The sequence below is a fragment of the Natrix helvetica genome, assembly GCF_964273705.1.
Source record: "Natrix helvetica genome assembly, chromosome: 1".
Taxonomy (NCBI): Eukaryota; Metazoa; Chordata; class Lepidosauria; order Squamata; family Natricidae; genus Natrix; species Natrix helvetica.
This window is the reverse complement of record NC_138548.1, coordinates 346,225,054-346,240,716: the sequence shown is the minus strand read 5'-3', so window position 1 is coordinate 346,240,716 and position 15,663 is coordinate 346,225,054. Positions and strand designations below refer to the sequence as shown.

General features: G+C 44.8%; 1 protein-coding gene across 3 annotated transcripts; it reads left to right on the top strand.

Moving 5' to 3' along the window:
* Positions 1-1,255: 1,255 nt before the first annotated feature.
* Positions 1,256-15,646, top strand: LOC309385118 (uncharacterized protein). Of its 3 annotated transcripts, none has more exons than XM_081939218.1 (5): positions 1,256-1,366; positions 3,307-3,696; positions 6,696-6,779; positions 10,573-10,685; positions 14,652-15,646. In XM_081939218.1, the coding sequence occupies exons 1-5, from the start codon at positions 1,261-1,263 to the stop codon at positions 14,766-14,768; spliced, it is 810 nt and encodes a 269-aa protein (XP_081795344.1). In that variant the 5' UTR covers positions 1,256-1,260; the 3' UTR covers positions 14,769-15,646. The 3 variants fall into 3 exon arrangements, with proteins under 3 accessions (XP_081795344.1, XP_081795346.1, XP_081795345.1); XM_081939219.1 differs by having other exon boundaries at positions 1,286-1,370; XM_081939220.1 differs by lacking the exon at positions 6,696-6,779.
* Positions 15,647-15,663: the final 17 nt, after the last annotated feature.

Sequence of the window (15,663 nt, the reverse complement as noted above, 5' to 3'; positions counted from 1 at the left end):
TATAAAGCCAGGATTTCATTACTCACCCATTTCTCCTTCCCAGAACCCCCCAAGGCCTCTGGCATCAGCTTTTAAAAGGGGAGAGGAGAGAATGATGGATGTACCCAAAGCCCTGATATTCTGTGCAAAGTGCCAGCTTGGTCATCCTGCAGGGTGGAAGTGAGTAGAGATGTCACAATTTAAACACACCTAAACCAATTTTCCTCTTCCTTTCAAGGAAGAGCTTCATGCTTAACAGAGGAGAAATGAACCTGGAGTTTCTCCTTTCTGAGGCCAAGATCTGAAATAGCCATCCAGAATTCACTGTATGATTTATGGATGGCAGAAAGTGTATTTGTAACTTGTATTTGTAATTTGTAACTTTGGTTTAACGTTTAAAAGAAGTCATTCAGGATTTCATCAAATCCCAAATCCCAGTTTCTCAGTAGAAGGTAATTACACTGGGGGGGGGATTCACAAGGGGGCTCAAAGAAGTCCCAACTCCACAAGCCCTGCCCCTTTTATGTGCATCACGACGTACGCAAAAAGGGTGGGGCTTCCGTTGCATGGATGTGTCTTCCTTTTGACTTCTTGTAGCCTCTGGATATCCCTGATTTACAATGAACAAATTACTTCATGAACTGGAATAGTTCATATCTACACCAGAGGTGGGTTGCTGACGGTTCGGCCCGGTTCGGCCAAACCGGTACTGGTATGCCGGCTTGGGTCACAGAACTGGAAGCGACCGAGCCTGGCCATGCTTCCGAACAGTTCCCCGGCTGCCGAAGTCGCTGTTGCCATCTTGTTTTGGAGTTCTATTGAACTGCGTATGCGCAGGCAGCACACATCCAGCGTGCGTGCACCAGCGAATCGGCAGTAACGGCGGCTGGAACCCACCCCTGGGTAGATTGAATCCTTTAGGTCCATCTGTAAAGCAGGGAATGTTGTGACACTCTGGAGGAGGAGGAGTTGACCATTCCTGCATCCAGGACTGAAGGAGACTGAAGTTGTTGTGGAAAGTCTTTGGTCCACATACTCTGGAAGTCAGATAGTGAGATGTAAACTGGGTGGGTGGGGGGACCTCCAGGAAGGAGGATGGGTGCGTTGTTGACCAATATCCCCCTCCTTGGCTACAGCACATTGTGGAAAAGGCCTTAAACCGTTGTTTTTATATTTGAGCCGAGCTGGCAGAATTTTGCTGGAGCCAGGCGGACGTAGGGTAAAGGCCTGGCTCCATGGGGGACACTTCCTCAAAATGGAGCAGAGGAAGGTGGAAGTGAAATGAACCGACAAAGGGAAAGTGATGGGCAGGGGAGAAAGTGCTCCAAAGGCAGAGGAGAAGACCGTCTTGGCTGCGATGCAAAGTCTGTGGCTGCTCCTGATGCTGGTGGGTGAGTAAAGAGGTTGCTTTGCTGAGCAGGAAAGAGACAGAAAACCTTTTCTTGAGATGGGAGCTTCAGGCAGCCCATGTTCTACAGAGCAAAGCATGGCAGCGATGGTGATGGTGGAATTCTTTGGCAGCGTCAAAAGAGAAGGGGTGGGGTGGGATTTGGTTTAAATAAACTTCAAAGCTTTTCAACATGGAGCTCCATTTAGTAGAATGAAATGCAATATTCTAAGCATGGTAATAGTATATATCTAATTAGGTTGGGTGTGAGTTATATTAATACCTTTAACTGTGCAAAGTAATTATGTTAAATGTTTACTATATACAAAACTCAATTTGAAGACACATGTTACTTGTAGAAAAATAGATGGGAACGGAGGTGATGAATTTGGTTTATTTTAAAGGGAAAAAAAAACACATTTTTAGGTATATAATAAACATTAAAAATTGGAAGATATGAAAGGAATACGGCAAAAATTGAAAATGGAAATACGATGTAAAATGTATTATGTATATGTGAAAATGTTAAAGGGGAAATCCGGACAACACTTTGTTCATAAAAGAACTTTGAATTATGTAACAAAAAAATTCAAAAAACTTTGTTAAAAAAAACATGGAGCTCTACCTCACATCAACCCACCTAGAAATAAAGGGCCATTGAAGGACACCCTTGGGTTGATGTAGGCTGCAATGAGGGCTTAGTATGGTCTCCGCAACACCAATGGAGTCTGTTTTCTGACTTTGTGGTACCCTCAAGAAGTGGGGGGGAATGCTTGTATACCATTAGCAAAAGGGAGGTTAGATCTTTCTCCAGTGATAAGGAATGGCTTAGGAAAAGAAAGAAGATGATGGAGCTCAACAGAGAATCAGATCTAGTTCTTCTCTTTGCAGGAGCTGGATTAGATTATTATTAGTAGATTATTATAATATTGTTAGATTACTGGAAGAGAAATAATAGCAGTCTTCCAATAGCTAAGAGGTTGTCACAAAGGAGAGGGTGGCTCAACCTGTTCTCCAAAGCCCCCGAGGGCAGGACAAGAAGCCATGGATGGAAGATCATTAAAGTGGCATCCAAATTAGAAGTAAGGAGAAATTTCCTGACAATTAATCGTTGACAATTAGTTAATGAGTTGCTTCTGTAAACTATGGGTGCTCCATCAATGGAGGTTTTTAAGAAAGAGATTAGAGCAGTGTTTCCCAACCTTGGCAAGTTGAAGATGTCTGGACTTCAACTCCCAGAATTCCCCAGCCAGCATGCTGGCTGGGGAATTCTGGGAGTTGAAGTCCAGACATCTTCAACTTGCCAAGGTTGGGAATCACTGGATTAGAGAGCCATCTGTCAGAAATGGTATAGAGCAGTGATGGTGAACCTTTTTTGCCATGGGTGCCAAAAGCACACACACGCACTATCGCCTGTTTTCTGACTTCCAGTGAGGCCAGTAGGTCCGTTTTTCGCACCGCCCAGGCTCCTGAGGCTTTCTAGGAGCTTGGGAAGGGCGAAAAATGGCCCAACATGCAAAGGTTCAGGAACGGACTTCCGGGTTGCCCATTGGGCCATTTTTCTCCTTCTGGAGACTTCAGGAGGCTTTCCTGAAGTCTCAGGAGGGCAAAAAATAGCCCAATGCGCAAACCGGAAGTCTGTTCCCGAACTTCCGGTTTGCGTGTTGGGCGTTTTTTTGCCTTCCGGAGGCTTCCGGAGGCTTCCAGAGGGCAAAAAACGGCCGAAAATCAAGCCCCAAAATCAGCTGGCCTCACATACCCTCAGAAATGGCTCCGCATGCCACCTATGGCACACATGCCATAGGTTCGCCATCACGGGTATAGAGTTTCCTGCTCGGGCATGGAGTTTTACTAGAAGACCTTCAAAGTCCCTTCCCTCTCTTATTCTGTATTCTGTAGACCTCGCTGCTAATACCTTCTCCTGTTCTCTTCTTCCCCAGGCCCTGCTGCAGGCCTTGTGCTGTCTACGCCTTCATTCCCAGTTTCTGTCTCTCATGGTAAGACCGCCTTGCTTCCAGTCTTGTTGAATTTCTCTTCTTCGGTGCCCACCTACTTCCAGATCCGATGGCGTTTCATCTCCGGCCCATGGCTGGTGTTGATTGTGAAAGCTGATAACTGCAAGGCAGACAATGGTACCCGTCAGTGGTGGGATGCTTGCGAGATCACAGTGGCGAAAGCAGAGAGATACAGGCACCGAGCAGAGTGGTCTTCCGAAGACACTTCGCTGATACTACGGGATGCCAGAGTAGAAGATTCGGGAATTTATGACATCAAGGTGCTGGCTTTGGGGGTCCGAGTGTCAGCCAACATCAACCTAACTGTGATCAATGGTAAGAGAATGAAAATAGGTCTGTACTTGCGGGGAAGGACATCTCTTGAGAAGTCAAGAAAGTTGAGATGTCAACTGCAATACAATTGTGCATGGCATCAGAGTTGTGCAGGAATAACAGAATAACAGAGTTGGGAGGGACCTTGGAGATCTTCTAGTCCAACCCCCTGCTCAGGCAGGAAACCCTATCCCATTTCAGGCAAATGACTATCCAACATCTTCTTAAAGACCTCCAGTGTTGGAACAGCCACAACCTCTGGAGGCAAGTTGTTCCACTGATTAATTGTTCTCACTGTCACAAAATTTCTCCTTAGTCCTAGGTTGCTTCTCTCCTTGATTAGTTTCCATTTGTTGCTTCTTGTTCTGTGCTGTGTAATTGTGGCCCCCTTGACTTCCCCCCTGGACACAGTTGATGGGAGGACCCTAAGTTTTATTTATTGACATTAAATGTTATTTCTTTGTTTTGACTTTATTGCTTTATCTGGTTTATATGGCTTACACTAGACCTTTAAGATGAATACATTTTCAATAACATTTTCAATAATCTTTACATCTCCTGAGGCTATTAAAATATTAAAAGCAGATGAAGGAATGGCCTTAATTTTATTTCCCAGCCCACATTGTCTGGATTGAAGTTCTCAGGTCCACTCAAAGCAACTGTTTTCTGTTCTGACCCCCCTCTTCATACACCAAAGCACTCCAAGACAAGAATACTGCTAGACGATTTATTCACAGTAAATTAACACACTGACTAGACCTTGGCAGCAATCCAGACTTCCAAGATAAGACACAGACACGAGAGCTTCTCCAGCGTTGGTAATTAAGTTGAATCCTGCAACCAGCCTCCAGGAAAGTCATTCCTTTTATACAATCTTGAGAGGAGCCTAATTACAACCACCTGGGCCCAATTATCTTCTGTATCTGTGTAGTTGTTCTCTACGTCTATCAGCCCTCCGTTTCCAGGCGTCCAGGACCAACTCCCTTGTCTCCTCCCCACTGCTCCAAGGCATGATGTCAGGAGCACACTCCCTTTGGCTTTCACCGCTGCTCCATGCCTCAGGCGCCTCCTGGTGGCCAGCCAGCCTCTCTGATCCCTGCTCGAAGTCGGAACCTTGTCCAGGGTCCTCCACATCTTCCAGAGCCGACTCATAAGGCCCCTCACTGCCGGAGTCTGGTTGCAGCTCCAACGGATCCTGCTGGGCCACAACAGTTTTCTATATACAGTAGCACCTCACAGCTAAGTCATGATGGCCAAATCTGCTGCCGATTGGACAGCAATGCCCATATTTCCAAGTTGCTCTTTGACTAGAGTAGTGTTTCCCAATCTTGGGCATGCTCAGCTGTGTAGACTTCAACTCCCAGATTTCTCATCAGTGGTTTTGCTGGCTGTGGAATTCTGGGATCTGAAGTCTATACGAGTGTTTCTCAATGTGACAACTTTCAGATGTGTGGACTTCAACTCCCAGAATTCCTCAGCCAGCAGGACTGGTTGGGGGATTCTGGGAGTTGAAGTCCTCACACCTGAACATTGCCAATGTTGAGAAACACTGGTCTATACATCTGAATACCGGAATTCTCTGCATGAAATACTTATACTTGCTCTGTTATTCCACATATGCTTGGGAGAAATTCTCCTCCCACCTTGGGACAGGTTACGAGCGCAGCTGTGCTGCACAATTTGAAGCCCCATTTCTTTTTAGGTGTATTGTGTGTGATACACACGTAAAAAAATGGATCAGGGTTTGATGGTTATGGTGTCAGTTTGACTTTCTTGAACATTCACTCCTGGTTGCTGCTGGATCATGGCTCTTGTTAAGTCTATCCCCGTTAGGAGACTAGAGTTGTGCAGCGGAAGTTAGTAATGAATACGCCGGTGAATAGTCACTCACAGCCACCGAAGGTAATACAAGGAATAGCTTTACTTGCGTAACAGAAATAGGATAAATAGTCTCCAAACAGACTATCAGCAGTCTTGAAGTATATACAGTCTATTTACAACTCGTTGAAATTACAGTTGCTCAACTCACAATTCACCATGTAGACAGGTAACTTAGTTACAGACTAGCCACCATCCAATACATGGTCTTCTCTCCAAAACAAAGCTCATACAGTAACAGTCAGTAACAATCAGGAGAATCAGTAACCAGTGGTGGTGGTGGTGGTGGTTTGTGACTGTAATAGTTCCTTCCTCCTTATATGGCTTCTTAAAGCAATTAGCATTCAATTACATCTCTCTAGCATTTAAAGTAACAGATACATTTGTTGCAATCATGGCTTATATACATTGCCAAGCCAAGACTAGAGTTACATCCCTAACAGCTCTCCAATCCCTGCTTTATTCATGAGGGAGTAAGCAGCTGATTTGGGAGAGGATTTTTCTTAATTGGGAAATCAAAGCAAATTGGCGGTAGATAAGAGCCAATGGAATTCAAGGTGGGCTGGACATAGATCTCTTGTGGGCACAAAGGGACTAGGGAATGATGACGCATTTGACCCAAGAGCGGGTTGCTGTTGGCATTACTGCCGGTTCGGTGCATGCGCAATTTTGCACGAGTGCCAGACATGTACTCCGCGCACATGCACATTTGACCATAAATGCAATGAAAATTGCTCTGCGCATGCGCAGAAGCAAAAAAACAAGATGGTGGCCTTTACGACGGCTCTGGGAGAACTGGTTCGGGCGTGTGGCAGGCCTGGGTCGCTGCCGGTTCCAGTGACCCAGGCCGCCAAACTACTACTGGTTTGGCCGAACTGGTCCGAATGGGTAGGAACCCACCACTGATTTGACCCCTCCCTCGGGCTCAGCCTGGTCATCCCCTCCCCTAGCTGGGAGATTTGCATTTTTAGACTTCCAAGATTTTGTTAATGTAGCTTTACAATAAAGTAGAATTAGTTCCTCCGATTGTGTTTCTTGTTTGGGAAAGTGAACAGAAGAAACCCTCAAAGGGCTGAGGTGTGCTTAGCATTAAAAAAATAATGTCTTAAAAAAAATCTTAACAGGAACCAGCAATCCCCCTTTGAATGGTGCTGCCTTTGATGATCAGAGAAGAGGGATCTCTTCTAGCAAAAGGACAAATGTAGCAGGTTTGTATGGGAGATGGAAATAATTAGAAAAGAAAACCAGGAATTAAATGGAATATGGAAGGGGGAAATGACTATCAGGTACTGGAACATGAAACTTAATCATGCTTTTAGACATTATCTCCATCCATCACATGTTAAAGAGGGATCACCTGCTTTCCAGTATACGGATTTAACAGAGTTGGAAGGGACCTTGTCGGTCATCTAGTCCAATCATACTTCCTGGGGTATTCTGAGAGTCGAAGTCAGCACCTGTTAAATTTGCTGAAGTTGAGAGACACTGATATATATTGTTGCCTGGTGTTTATGGTTTTCTCCCTCTCTGTTTTGGTGATTTTAGCAGTTAATTGTTTTGATCTTTGCTAGTAAATAATAATAATGATGATAATAATAATAATAATAATAATAATAATAATAATAATAATAATAATAATAATAATAATAATAATAATAATAATAATAATAATAAAATCATCAATAGCAATATAACTTGTATACCACTTCACAGCCCTTTCTAAGTGGTTTACAGAGTCAGCATATCCCAACAATCTGAGACCTCATTTTACCCACCTCGGAAGGACAGGAGGCTGAGTCAACCTTGAGCCTGGTGAGATACGAACTGCCAAATTGCAGTCAGCCGGCAGTGAGCAGAATTAGCCTACAGTACTGCATTCTAACCATTGCGCCACCACATCTTATAATCAAGCACTGTGTATAGATATGGAGTTTTGGAAGTATGCAAGATACAATCTGAACTGGAAAATTTCCAAATGCAAAGTTTGGAAGATGCAAACTGAATTAGAAAGTATGTTTAGTAATGTTCCCACATTTCTGTGTTGAAACCTGTGACATTTTACCCTGTTTCCCTGAAAATAAGACCTCCCCAGATAATAAGCCCAATTGGGCTTTTGAGCGCATGCGCTAATTCAACAGGAATAGGTTACCGCACCAGCCACATTGGAGGAAATTCCCTCATTGCATAACTATTAAATGTGCAATAACTTAATCTTCTCTTTTTCCCTTACCACCCCACAGTGATGTCATCATATTATGGGTGCTGGACAACCAGCTCACAATATCTGTCTGGCTTTAGAAGAAGACATATTGGCATGGACTTTCTCCTTCCAAATCTTGAAGCATACGATGCTGTTTCAGTATCAGATAACTCTGCCTGTTTCATGTCAATCAATTGAATTGTTGACCTTGATTGAATAACCAAGAAAAGATTCGATATTCATTTATCCATGATAATAGAACAGAATAATGGAATTGGAAGGGACCTTGGAAGTTTTCTAGTTCAACCCGTGCTCAAGAAGGAAACCCTATATCATTTCAGACAAATGGTTGTCCAATCTCTTCTTAGAAAACTTCCAGTGTTGGGGCATTCACAACTTCTGGAGGCAAGCTGTTCCACTGATTAATTGTTCTGTCAGGAAATTTCTCCTTAGTTCTAAGTTGGTCCTCTCCTTGATTAACTTCCATCCATTCCTTCTTGTCCTGCCTTCAGGTGCATTGGAGAATAGGTTGACCCCCTCTTCTTTGTGGCAGCCCTTAAAATATTGGAATACTGCTATCATGTTGCCCTTAGACATTTTTCACTAGAGTGAGACATGTCCATTTCCAGCAACCGTTCTTCATATGTATCAGGTCCCAGATATTTCTACAGCAACATTGGGATTTTGGTGGGAGGAAAAGGGGAAGGAATGAAGTGGTCTGTATATGAAGTTCCTGTTTCCAGTTTCTGTTTCTGTTTCCTGCATTACTGTGCTAATTTCGATATGAAGTTTCTGTTTTTTGCACTACTGTGTTAATCTCTGTTTCTGTTACCCTGCAATGATGTAGGGTGGGAGGGGTTTGGTTAGCATTGCTTTACATAGCTGGTTTTTAAGTGAGAAGCTTCAGTTCTTGCCTAGATTTCTTGTTATCACAAACCTTCCAATTATAAAGCTCCGTTTGGAACCACTGCAGTTTCAGTTTCAGAGTCCTGCTTTCTTGGGAAGAGTGGAGAGGCAACACCTTACCATATGTTTTAGTCTCCAGTCCCCTAATCATCTTTCTTGCTCTTCTCTGAACTCTTTCCAGAGTCTCAGCATCTTTTTTTATAGTGTGGCAACCAAAACTGGATGCGATATTCGAAGTGTGGTCTTACCAAGGCATTATAAAGTGGTATTAAGACTTCATAATGATATAAGGACTCTTGACTTGGGCAGAATTCAGACTAGAAACTTCCAAGGTCCCTTCCCCTTCTATAATTTGATGATTACATGTTTCTTACTAAGCAGAGCCAGCCACCTCTTGAAGCAGGCAGTTCAGAGGTGGGTTCCTACTGGTTTGGACCAGTTTGGAGTGGTTCAGCCAAACCAGTAGTGGTTTGGTGGCCTGGGTCGCTGGAACCTTCAGCGACCCAGGCCTGCCATGCCCCAAAACCAGTTCTCCCCGGGGGCCACCATCTTGATTTTCGGTTCTGTGCAGCACAGAACAATTGTAATTGCACACATTTATTTTTCTATTTTTAAAGTTTTGCATATGCACAGACCTATTTTTGTGCAAATGCGCACCTAGCAAAATTTTTGCGCATACCGAACCGGCAGTAATGCCGGGAGCAACCCACCCCTGAGGCAGTTCCTTTGTCCAGCTATTCTTCTCACGGCAGGAAGTTCATACTCATGTTTCACTGAGCTTGGCTTCCTTGCTATTCCCAGCTGCTGGTTGTTGGCCAGCTCTGCAGCTTGAGACACTCGGGAATGGAAGTGTAAGGTTTCCTAATAATGCCCTAATTGATTCATGAGTATCGAGTCAAGTTTCAATACAAAACTAGTCATTTATTAGGAGCATCATAGGCAAGATCTTTTCACAGTCAGGTCTAAGCTTTGTTTGATTTATAGCTGCACTTTACCCCTCAGTCTGTGTCATAAATCACATTCCCCTATGACAGTGATGGCGAACCCCTGTCAGCTGGCCAGCGTGCATGCGCGCACTGGCCAGCTGAGTTCACCCTTTTTTAAAAGCCATTTTTCACCCTCCCCAGGCTCCAGAGGTTTTATAGGAGCCTGGGGAGGGTGAAAAGAGCCTCCCTCACCCCCCCAGAGGCCCTCCGGAGGCTTCATGAGCTTCCCTGAAGCCTCTGGAGTGCAAAAAACCAGCCTTAAGGGCAAACCGGAAGTTTGGGAACGGACTTCCGGTTTGCTCAGAGGTTCGTTTTGACTGCTCTGGAGGCTTCAGGGAACCGTCCTGAAGGTCCCTGAAGCCTTTGGAGCACTCAAAATGACCCTCCGAGCAAACCGGAAGTTGGAGGATCATTTTGACTGCTCCGGAGGCTTCAGGGAAGCCTCCTGAAGGCCTCTGAAGCCCGGAGGGTTTCCGGGGGGGGGCAGGGGAGGCTGTTTTCGCCCTCCCCATTCTCCTATAAAGCCTCTGGAGCCTGGGGAAGGCGAAAAAAGCATGCAAAAATGGGGGGGGTGTTTGCGCCTGTAGTGTGCTCATGCGCACTGGGGGGGTGTTGCACATTGCATTATGGGTGCGGCATGCCTGCACACAACCCCACTGCGCTCCCCCCACATGGCACGTGAGCCAAAAAAGGTTCGCCATTGCTGCCCTATGAGATGCACCCCTCCCAAGCCTGCTGCGGTAGTCTGAGATCTGACTTCAGTCGACAGTATGAGTGGAATGCACTTCCCCTCCTTCTGTTACTATGACAACGTTGGGAGTTGACAGGAAGGTTTTTTGTGAATTCTTTCCTCTTGCTTCTTCCTGAGGAAATCATGGTGGTGATCCTGTCCAATGTCTCTTGTGGCAGCTCCGGTCTCTTTGGTAAAGGCGGAATTTGGCAGAGACTATACGGTGACCAATATCATCCGACTGAGCTTAGCTGGCCTGATTCTCTGTCTCCTCGGATTCATCATAGCAGAGGTAAATGGCTATGTATTGAGTTTCTCCTCTAGCCCTCCGTCATATTGCTTGTCCAGTTTGCTGAATGGAGAGTTAAAGATAACCTTGATATAAGTGGTGGGATTCAATTTTCTTTTTTGCTACCGGTTCTGTGGGCTTGGCTTGGTGGGTATGGCAGCAGAAGAATACTGCAAAATCCCTATTCTCTCCTCTCTCCAGGGCAAGGATACTGTAAAAATTCCATTTCCACCCTACTCCAGGGGAAGAATACTGTAAAATCTCCATACCCTCCCCACCCCACTAACCTGCTTTCCAGCTCTGATCTCCTGTGCAGGGCAACAGAAGAAAACCCAGCCAATCAGCTGGGACTCTGACCAGCGGGGACTCGGGAGGCAGAGAATAGATGGGGGCGGGGCCAGCCAGAGGTGGTATTTGCCGGTTCTCCGAACTACTCAAAAATTCTGCTACTGGTTTGCTAGAACCGGTCAGAACTGGCTGAATACCACCTCTACTTGATATGCTCTTTCCTTGGTGGGAAAGACAATACAGGTAGTCCTCAACTTACAACAGTTCATTTAATGACCATTTGAAGCACTGAAAATGTGACCAATGACCATTTTTCACACTCTTGACCATTGCAGCCTCCCCATGGTCACGTGATTGGAATTTGGATGCTTGGCAATTCTAGTTCATATTGATGACAGTCACAGCATCCTGGGGTCATGTGATCACTTTTGGCAACCTTCAAGCAAAGTCACTGGGGAAGCCAGATGTACTTAACAACCCTGTTACTAACTCAACAACTGCAGTGATTCGCTTAACAACTGGGACACGGAAAGTTGTAAAATGGGGCAAACTCACTTAACAACTGTCTTGCTTAGCAACAGAAAGTTTGGATTCAATTGTGGTCCTAAGTTGAGGACCACCTATCGTTCAGCGTCAGGATTTTCAACATTTGCAGGATCTACTAAAAGATGGGTGATCCTTCACTATGGCCACTATTGGGCCTGAAAGTTTGGCCGTAAGTTGTTGTACTCATGTAACCAAGCTCGATTTTATGGGTGTTTTTTAATGACAGATGTTAAATGAGTCACCGTGGTCATTAAGCAAATCACGTGGTGATTAAGTGGATCATGTGATTGTAAGTTTGAATCCAGCTTATCCGTTGCATGTTTTTGGACTGGGAAATGGCAAATGAATGTTGCAAAATGTGATCATGCGGCCATTGGATGCTGAAACCAGTTGTGGATGTGAGCTGGTTGCCAAGCACCCAAAATACATTCCTGTTATTGTGGGGGGCGGTAAGGCAGTCATAACTCGGAGGACAATTCATAAGTAACTTTTTCAAGTTACGCCATAACTTTGAATGGTCATTAAAGAACCAGTTGTAAATTGAGGATTATCTATATTTGCTTGAGCAGGTCTTAGATTTCCTTCCTGGGTGATACCCAAGCAATGCTAACTTCACTCTGCCATCAACTCTCAGTCCTTCAAGGCTCCTGCCTTATATACACCCTAGTACAGCCTGACTCTTGAAATTCAACCACACCATCTTTCAGTCTAGATCTGTGGGGGGTTTGTAGAGAGGGGGAGGTTCTAGATCTCATCCCCATCTCGATGATTGCCTCTCTCTCTGGAGATGGGAGAGCTACTGAAGTCCACGGCTCAACGACAGAGATGCCTTTCTACCTTATCAAATCCCTTGTCATTGCAAGATCAAGAAAATGAAGGACTTGGATTTCGACAAGACAGAGTAAGCACAGATTCCTGGAAAAACGTTAGATAAACTTCCCTGCTCCATTGATAGGAAATCTCTTTGAAATGATTGCACCTGTCTTAGGAGCAGGGGGTCTCCAACCTTGGCAACTTTAAGCCTGGTGTCAGCATTCCAAATATCATGCAGAATTAAATCAGAGTCCAAGGCAAAACTATCCTTAAAGTTCCAATTTAATAAGTCAGACATGTTGGCACATCTGGGGAATCCCAAATCTAAAGCTTCCTGGGATTCCACCCAGTTGAAAGTTCATGATCTTATCCCCACACCCATAAATCCGTCACATGTTCCAATCTTCTTCTTACACGCTGGCATCTCCACATAGCTGGTTCCGGTCAGGTGCAGAGGTGCAGAGACAAAAGATGACCTTGGCTTCTAGAAAAGAATGACAACAACACATTCCACAATTCTACTCCTTTCTATTCCTCCCTACTACACTAATGAAACAGCACAGTGAAATAATAGAAAGTGTGGCAGGCCAAAGATCCTAAAAGGGACATAACTACAGGCCTTACACCTGGAGGACTTCATCTCCCAGATTTCCCCAGCCGGCTGGGGAATTCTGGGAGTTGAAGTCCACCAGTCTTTAAGTTGCCAAGGCTGGAGATGCCTGCTTTAGAGGGATCTCTCCAGAAAGGGTTAAAAGAAATGAGATGGCGATTGCAATCATGCTATTGGGATTGCTATCTTGACTTTCTCACCCTACTCTCACAGAGATTCCTAAGAAAAGGACTTGTCTGAAAGAGATGATGATTTGTTTGTTCTCTCTTTTAATGAACGGAATCACCAAGGAAATAGATTCCCATCTAGATATTTATCTATCCTGTTCTATGCATTTTGGGGAGGGGAAATCTCCCAACATCTTAGCGAAAAGCCAGCATGTGGCCTTTGGCCCAAGAAACTGATGCTTCCTGGATACAATGCAGAGGCAGCACCTGTGACATCCTTGTGCAGCCTCAAGGCAGGCAGATGTCGATGTGGTACTCGTGGACCACAACTATAATGTTTTGGGGGTTTCCCGCCCCCTCCCAGCATTGTTAGGCAGGCAACCTTTTATTGCAGGATCTAAGTGGGAGTATGATCTGGTATAGCAATAGCACTTAGACTTATATACCACTTCACAGTGCTTTACAGTCCTCACTAAGTGGTTTATAGAGTCCGCCTATGATCCCCAACAATCTGGGTCCTTGTTTTACTGACCTCGGAAGGATGGAAGGCTGAATCAACCTTGAGCTGGTCAGGATCGAACTGCTGGCAGCTAGCAGAATTAGCCTGCAGTACTGCATTCTAACCACTGTGCCCCCACAGCTCTTTTTATAATCCAACTAGGCTGGAGAAAATAAAAAGACTGAATCAAGAGCCAAGCTAAAGTTCTGTGGGAGATGGGTAAGCTTTCATTGATCTACAGACTCAGTATTAATCTGATACATATAATCTAATTGGTCACCACGATGTAAAAAAGATGTGGAGACTCTAGAAAGAGTGCAGAGAAGAGCAACAAAGATGATTAGGGGACTGGAGACTAAAACATATGCAGAACGGTGTATGTCTAGTTTGAGCTGGGCAGGGAGGTATGGCATTTGATTAAGCTGGTGGTTGAAATCTCAGTAAATAAAAAATGGCATTTTAAAAAATACATGAATCAAAGGTCCAGTTCTCTCTCTTTTTTAACCTAGAAATGTTACTGCTTTTGCTTTAAGGAAGTAAATAAGGTTTCAGGGAGAGAACATCTAGTTTAATGAAAAGAAGGACTAGGGGAGACATGATAGAAGTGTTCCAATATCTCAGGGGTTGCCACAAAGAAGAGGGAGTCAAACTATTCTCTAAGGCACCTGAGGGCAGAACAAGAAGCAATGGGTGGAAACTAACCAAGGAGAGAAACAACTTAGAACTAAGGAGAAATTTCCTGACAGTTAGAACAATTAATCAGTGGAACAGAAGTTGCCTCCAGAAGTTGTGAATGCCCCAACACTGGAAGTCTTTAAGAAGATGTTGGATAGCCATTTGTCTGAAACGGTATAGGGTTTCCTGCCAAGGCAGGGGGTTGGACTAGAAGACCTCCAAGGTCCCTGCCAACTCTGATATTGTATTGTATTGTATTGCATAATTTATCAAGTTGCAAGTCTGAAAATAGACAAGATTGTGCTTCAACTGCCTGGTTCTTCTGCTCGCTAGGTGTTGAAGAAAGTCAGAGATTGTTCTTCTTTTTACAGAATGTTGCCTCGTCTTACTCCAGACTGCGAGAGACAAGGGTGCATCAGATGGAAATTCCCTTCTCCTCCTCCCCGGTTGAGCAATGTTTCCTGACTTGTGAAAATCATCCAAGTTAGGTGGATGTGGACAAAAACAGCCTTGTAAAATTTGTTGCTGATCTTCTGCAGTCCTTCTTTGCAACAGGCTATGTCCTCAACCTCTCAGCCACTAAAGTATTTGTTGTGGGGTGGATGGACTCTCCTTTCTAGGATGAAAGTTCCTTGGACTCAACGCTGTATAGTCTTACCATTGCACCACTTTGCCCTTGCTCTGCACCTTCTGGAAAGGGGTTGTAAGCCCCACTGCTGGCTCAAATGCACGGATGAATCATTTTTGGCATTAACAGCATTGGCATGTGACACGAGGCTTACGTGCTTAGAAGATTGCGCTCTCAGAAATGGGTGCAGGAACCGGCTGCAGGTCCGAACAAAGCCATTTCCTCAAGTGCTTTTTTATTTTGCTGTCCAAATAGTTGGACTTCTACTCTTGTAAATCTCAACTAGCAAGTCAAAGTCCCTAAGGTGCTTTTTCAGGTGGCAACTAGCTAAACAATTTGGGATGAACAACCTTGGAATCAGGAATGGTATCCTATTTTCTTCACTACTGGTTTGATAGCGGGAACGTGCATGTCTGGGTATGCGCAGAACCTTCCCCGTGGGTTTGTGCATGCGCAGATGGTCCTTGATGATGCCTGGGTGGGTGGGTGGAGCCTCATGCCGCTGCCACTACTGGCTCGCCAGAACTGGTGTGAACCGGAAGCATACCGCCTCTGCTTGGAATGGGGTGGGAGTAGGAATGGATTTCCAGAGGACAAAATTGCAGGAGCCCCATTCAGGTGACTTTGAGGACACAGATAAACCTCCAAGTGCTTCAAAGACCCTCTAAAAGGATGCAAATGACCAGTTGTCTGCAAGGAATGTAAATCCTTCCATTCCCCATTATCCTGTCAGAGCTGAAGAAGCTTCTTGGATG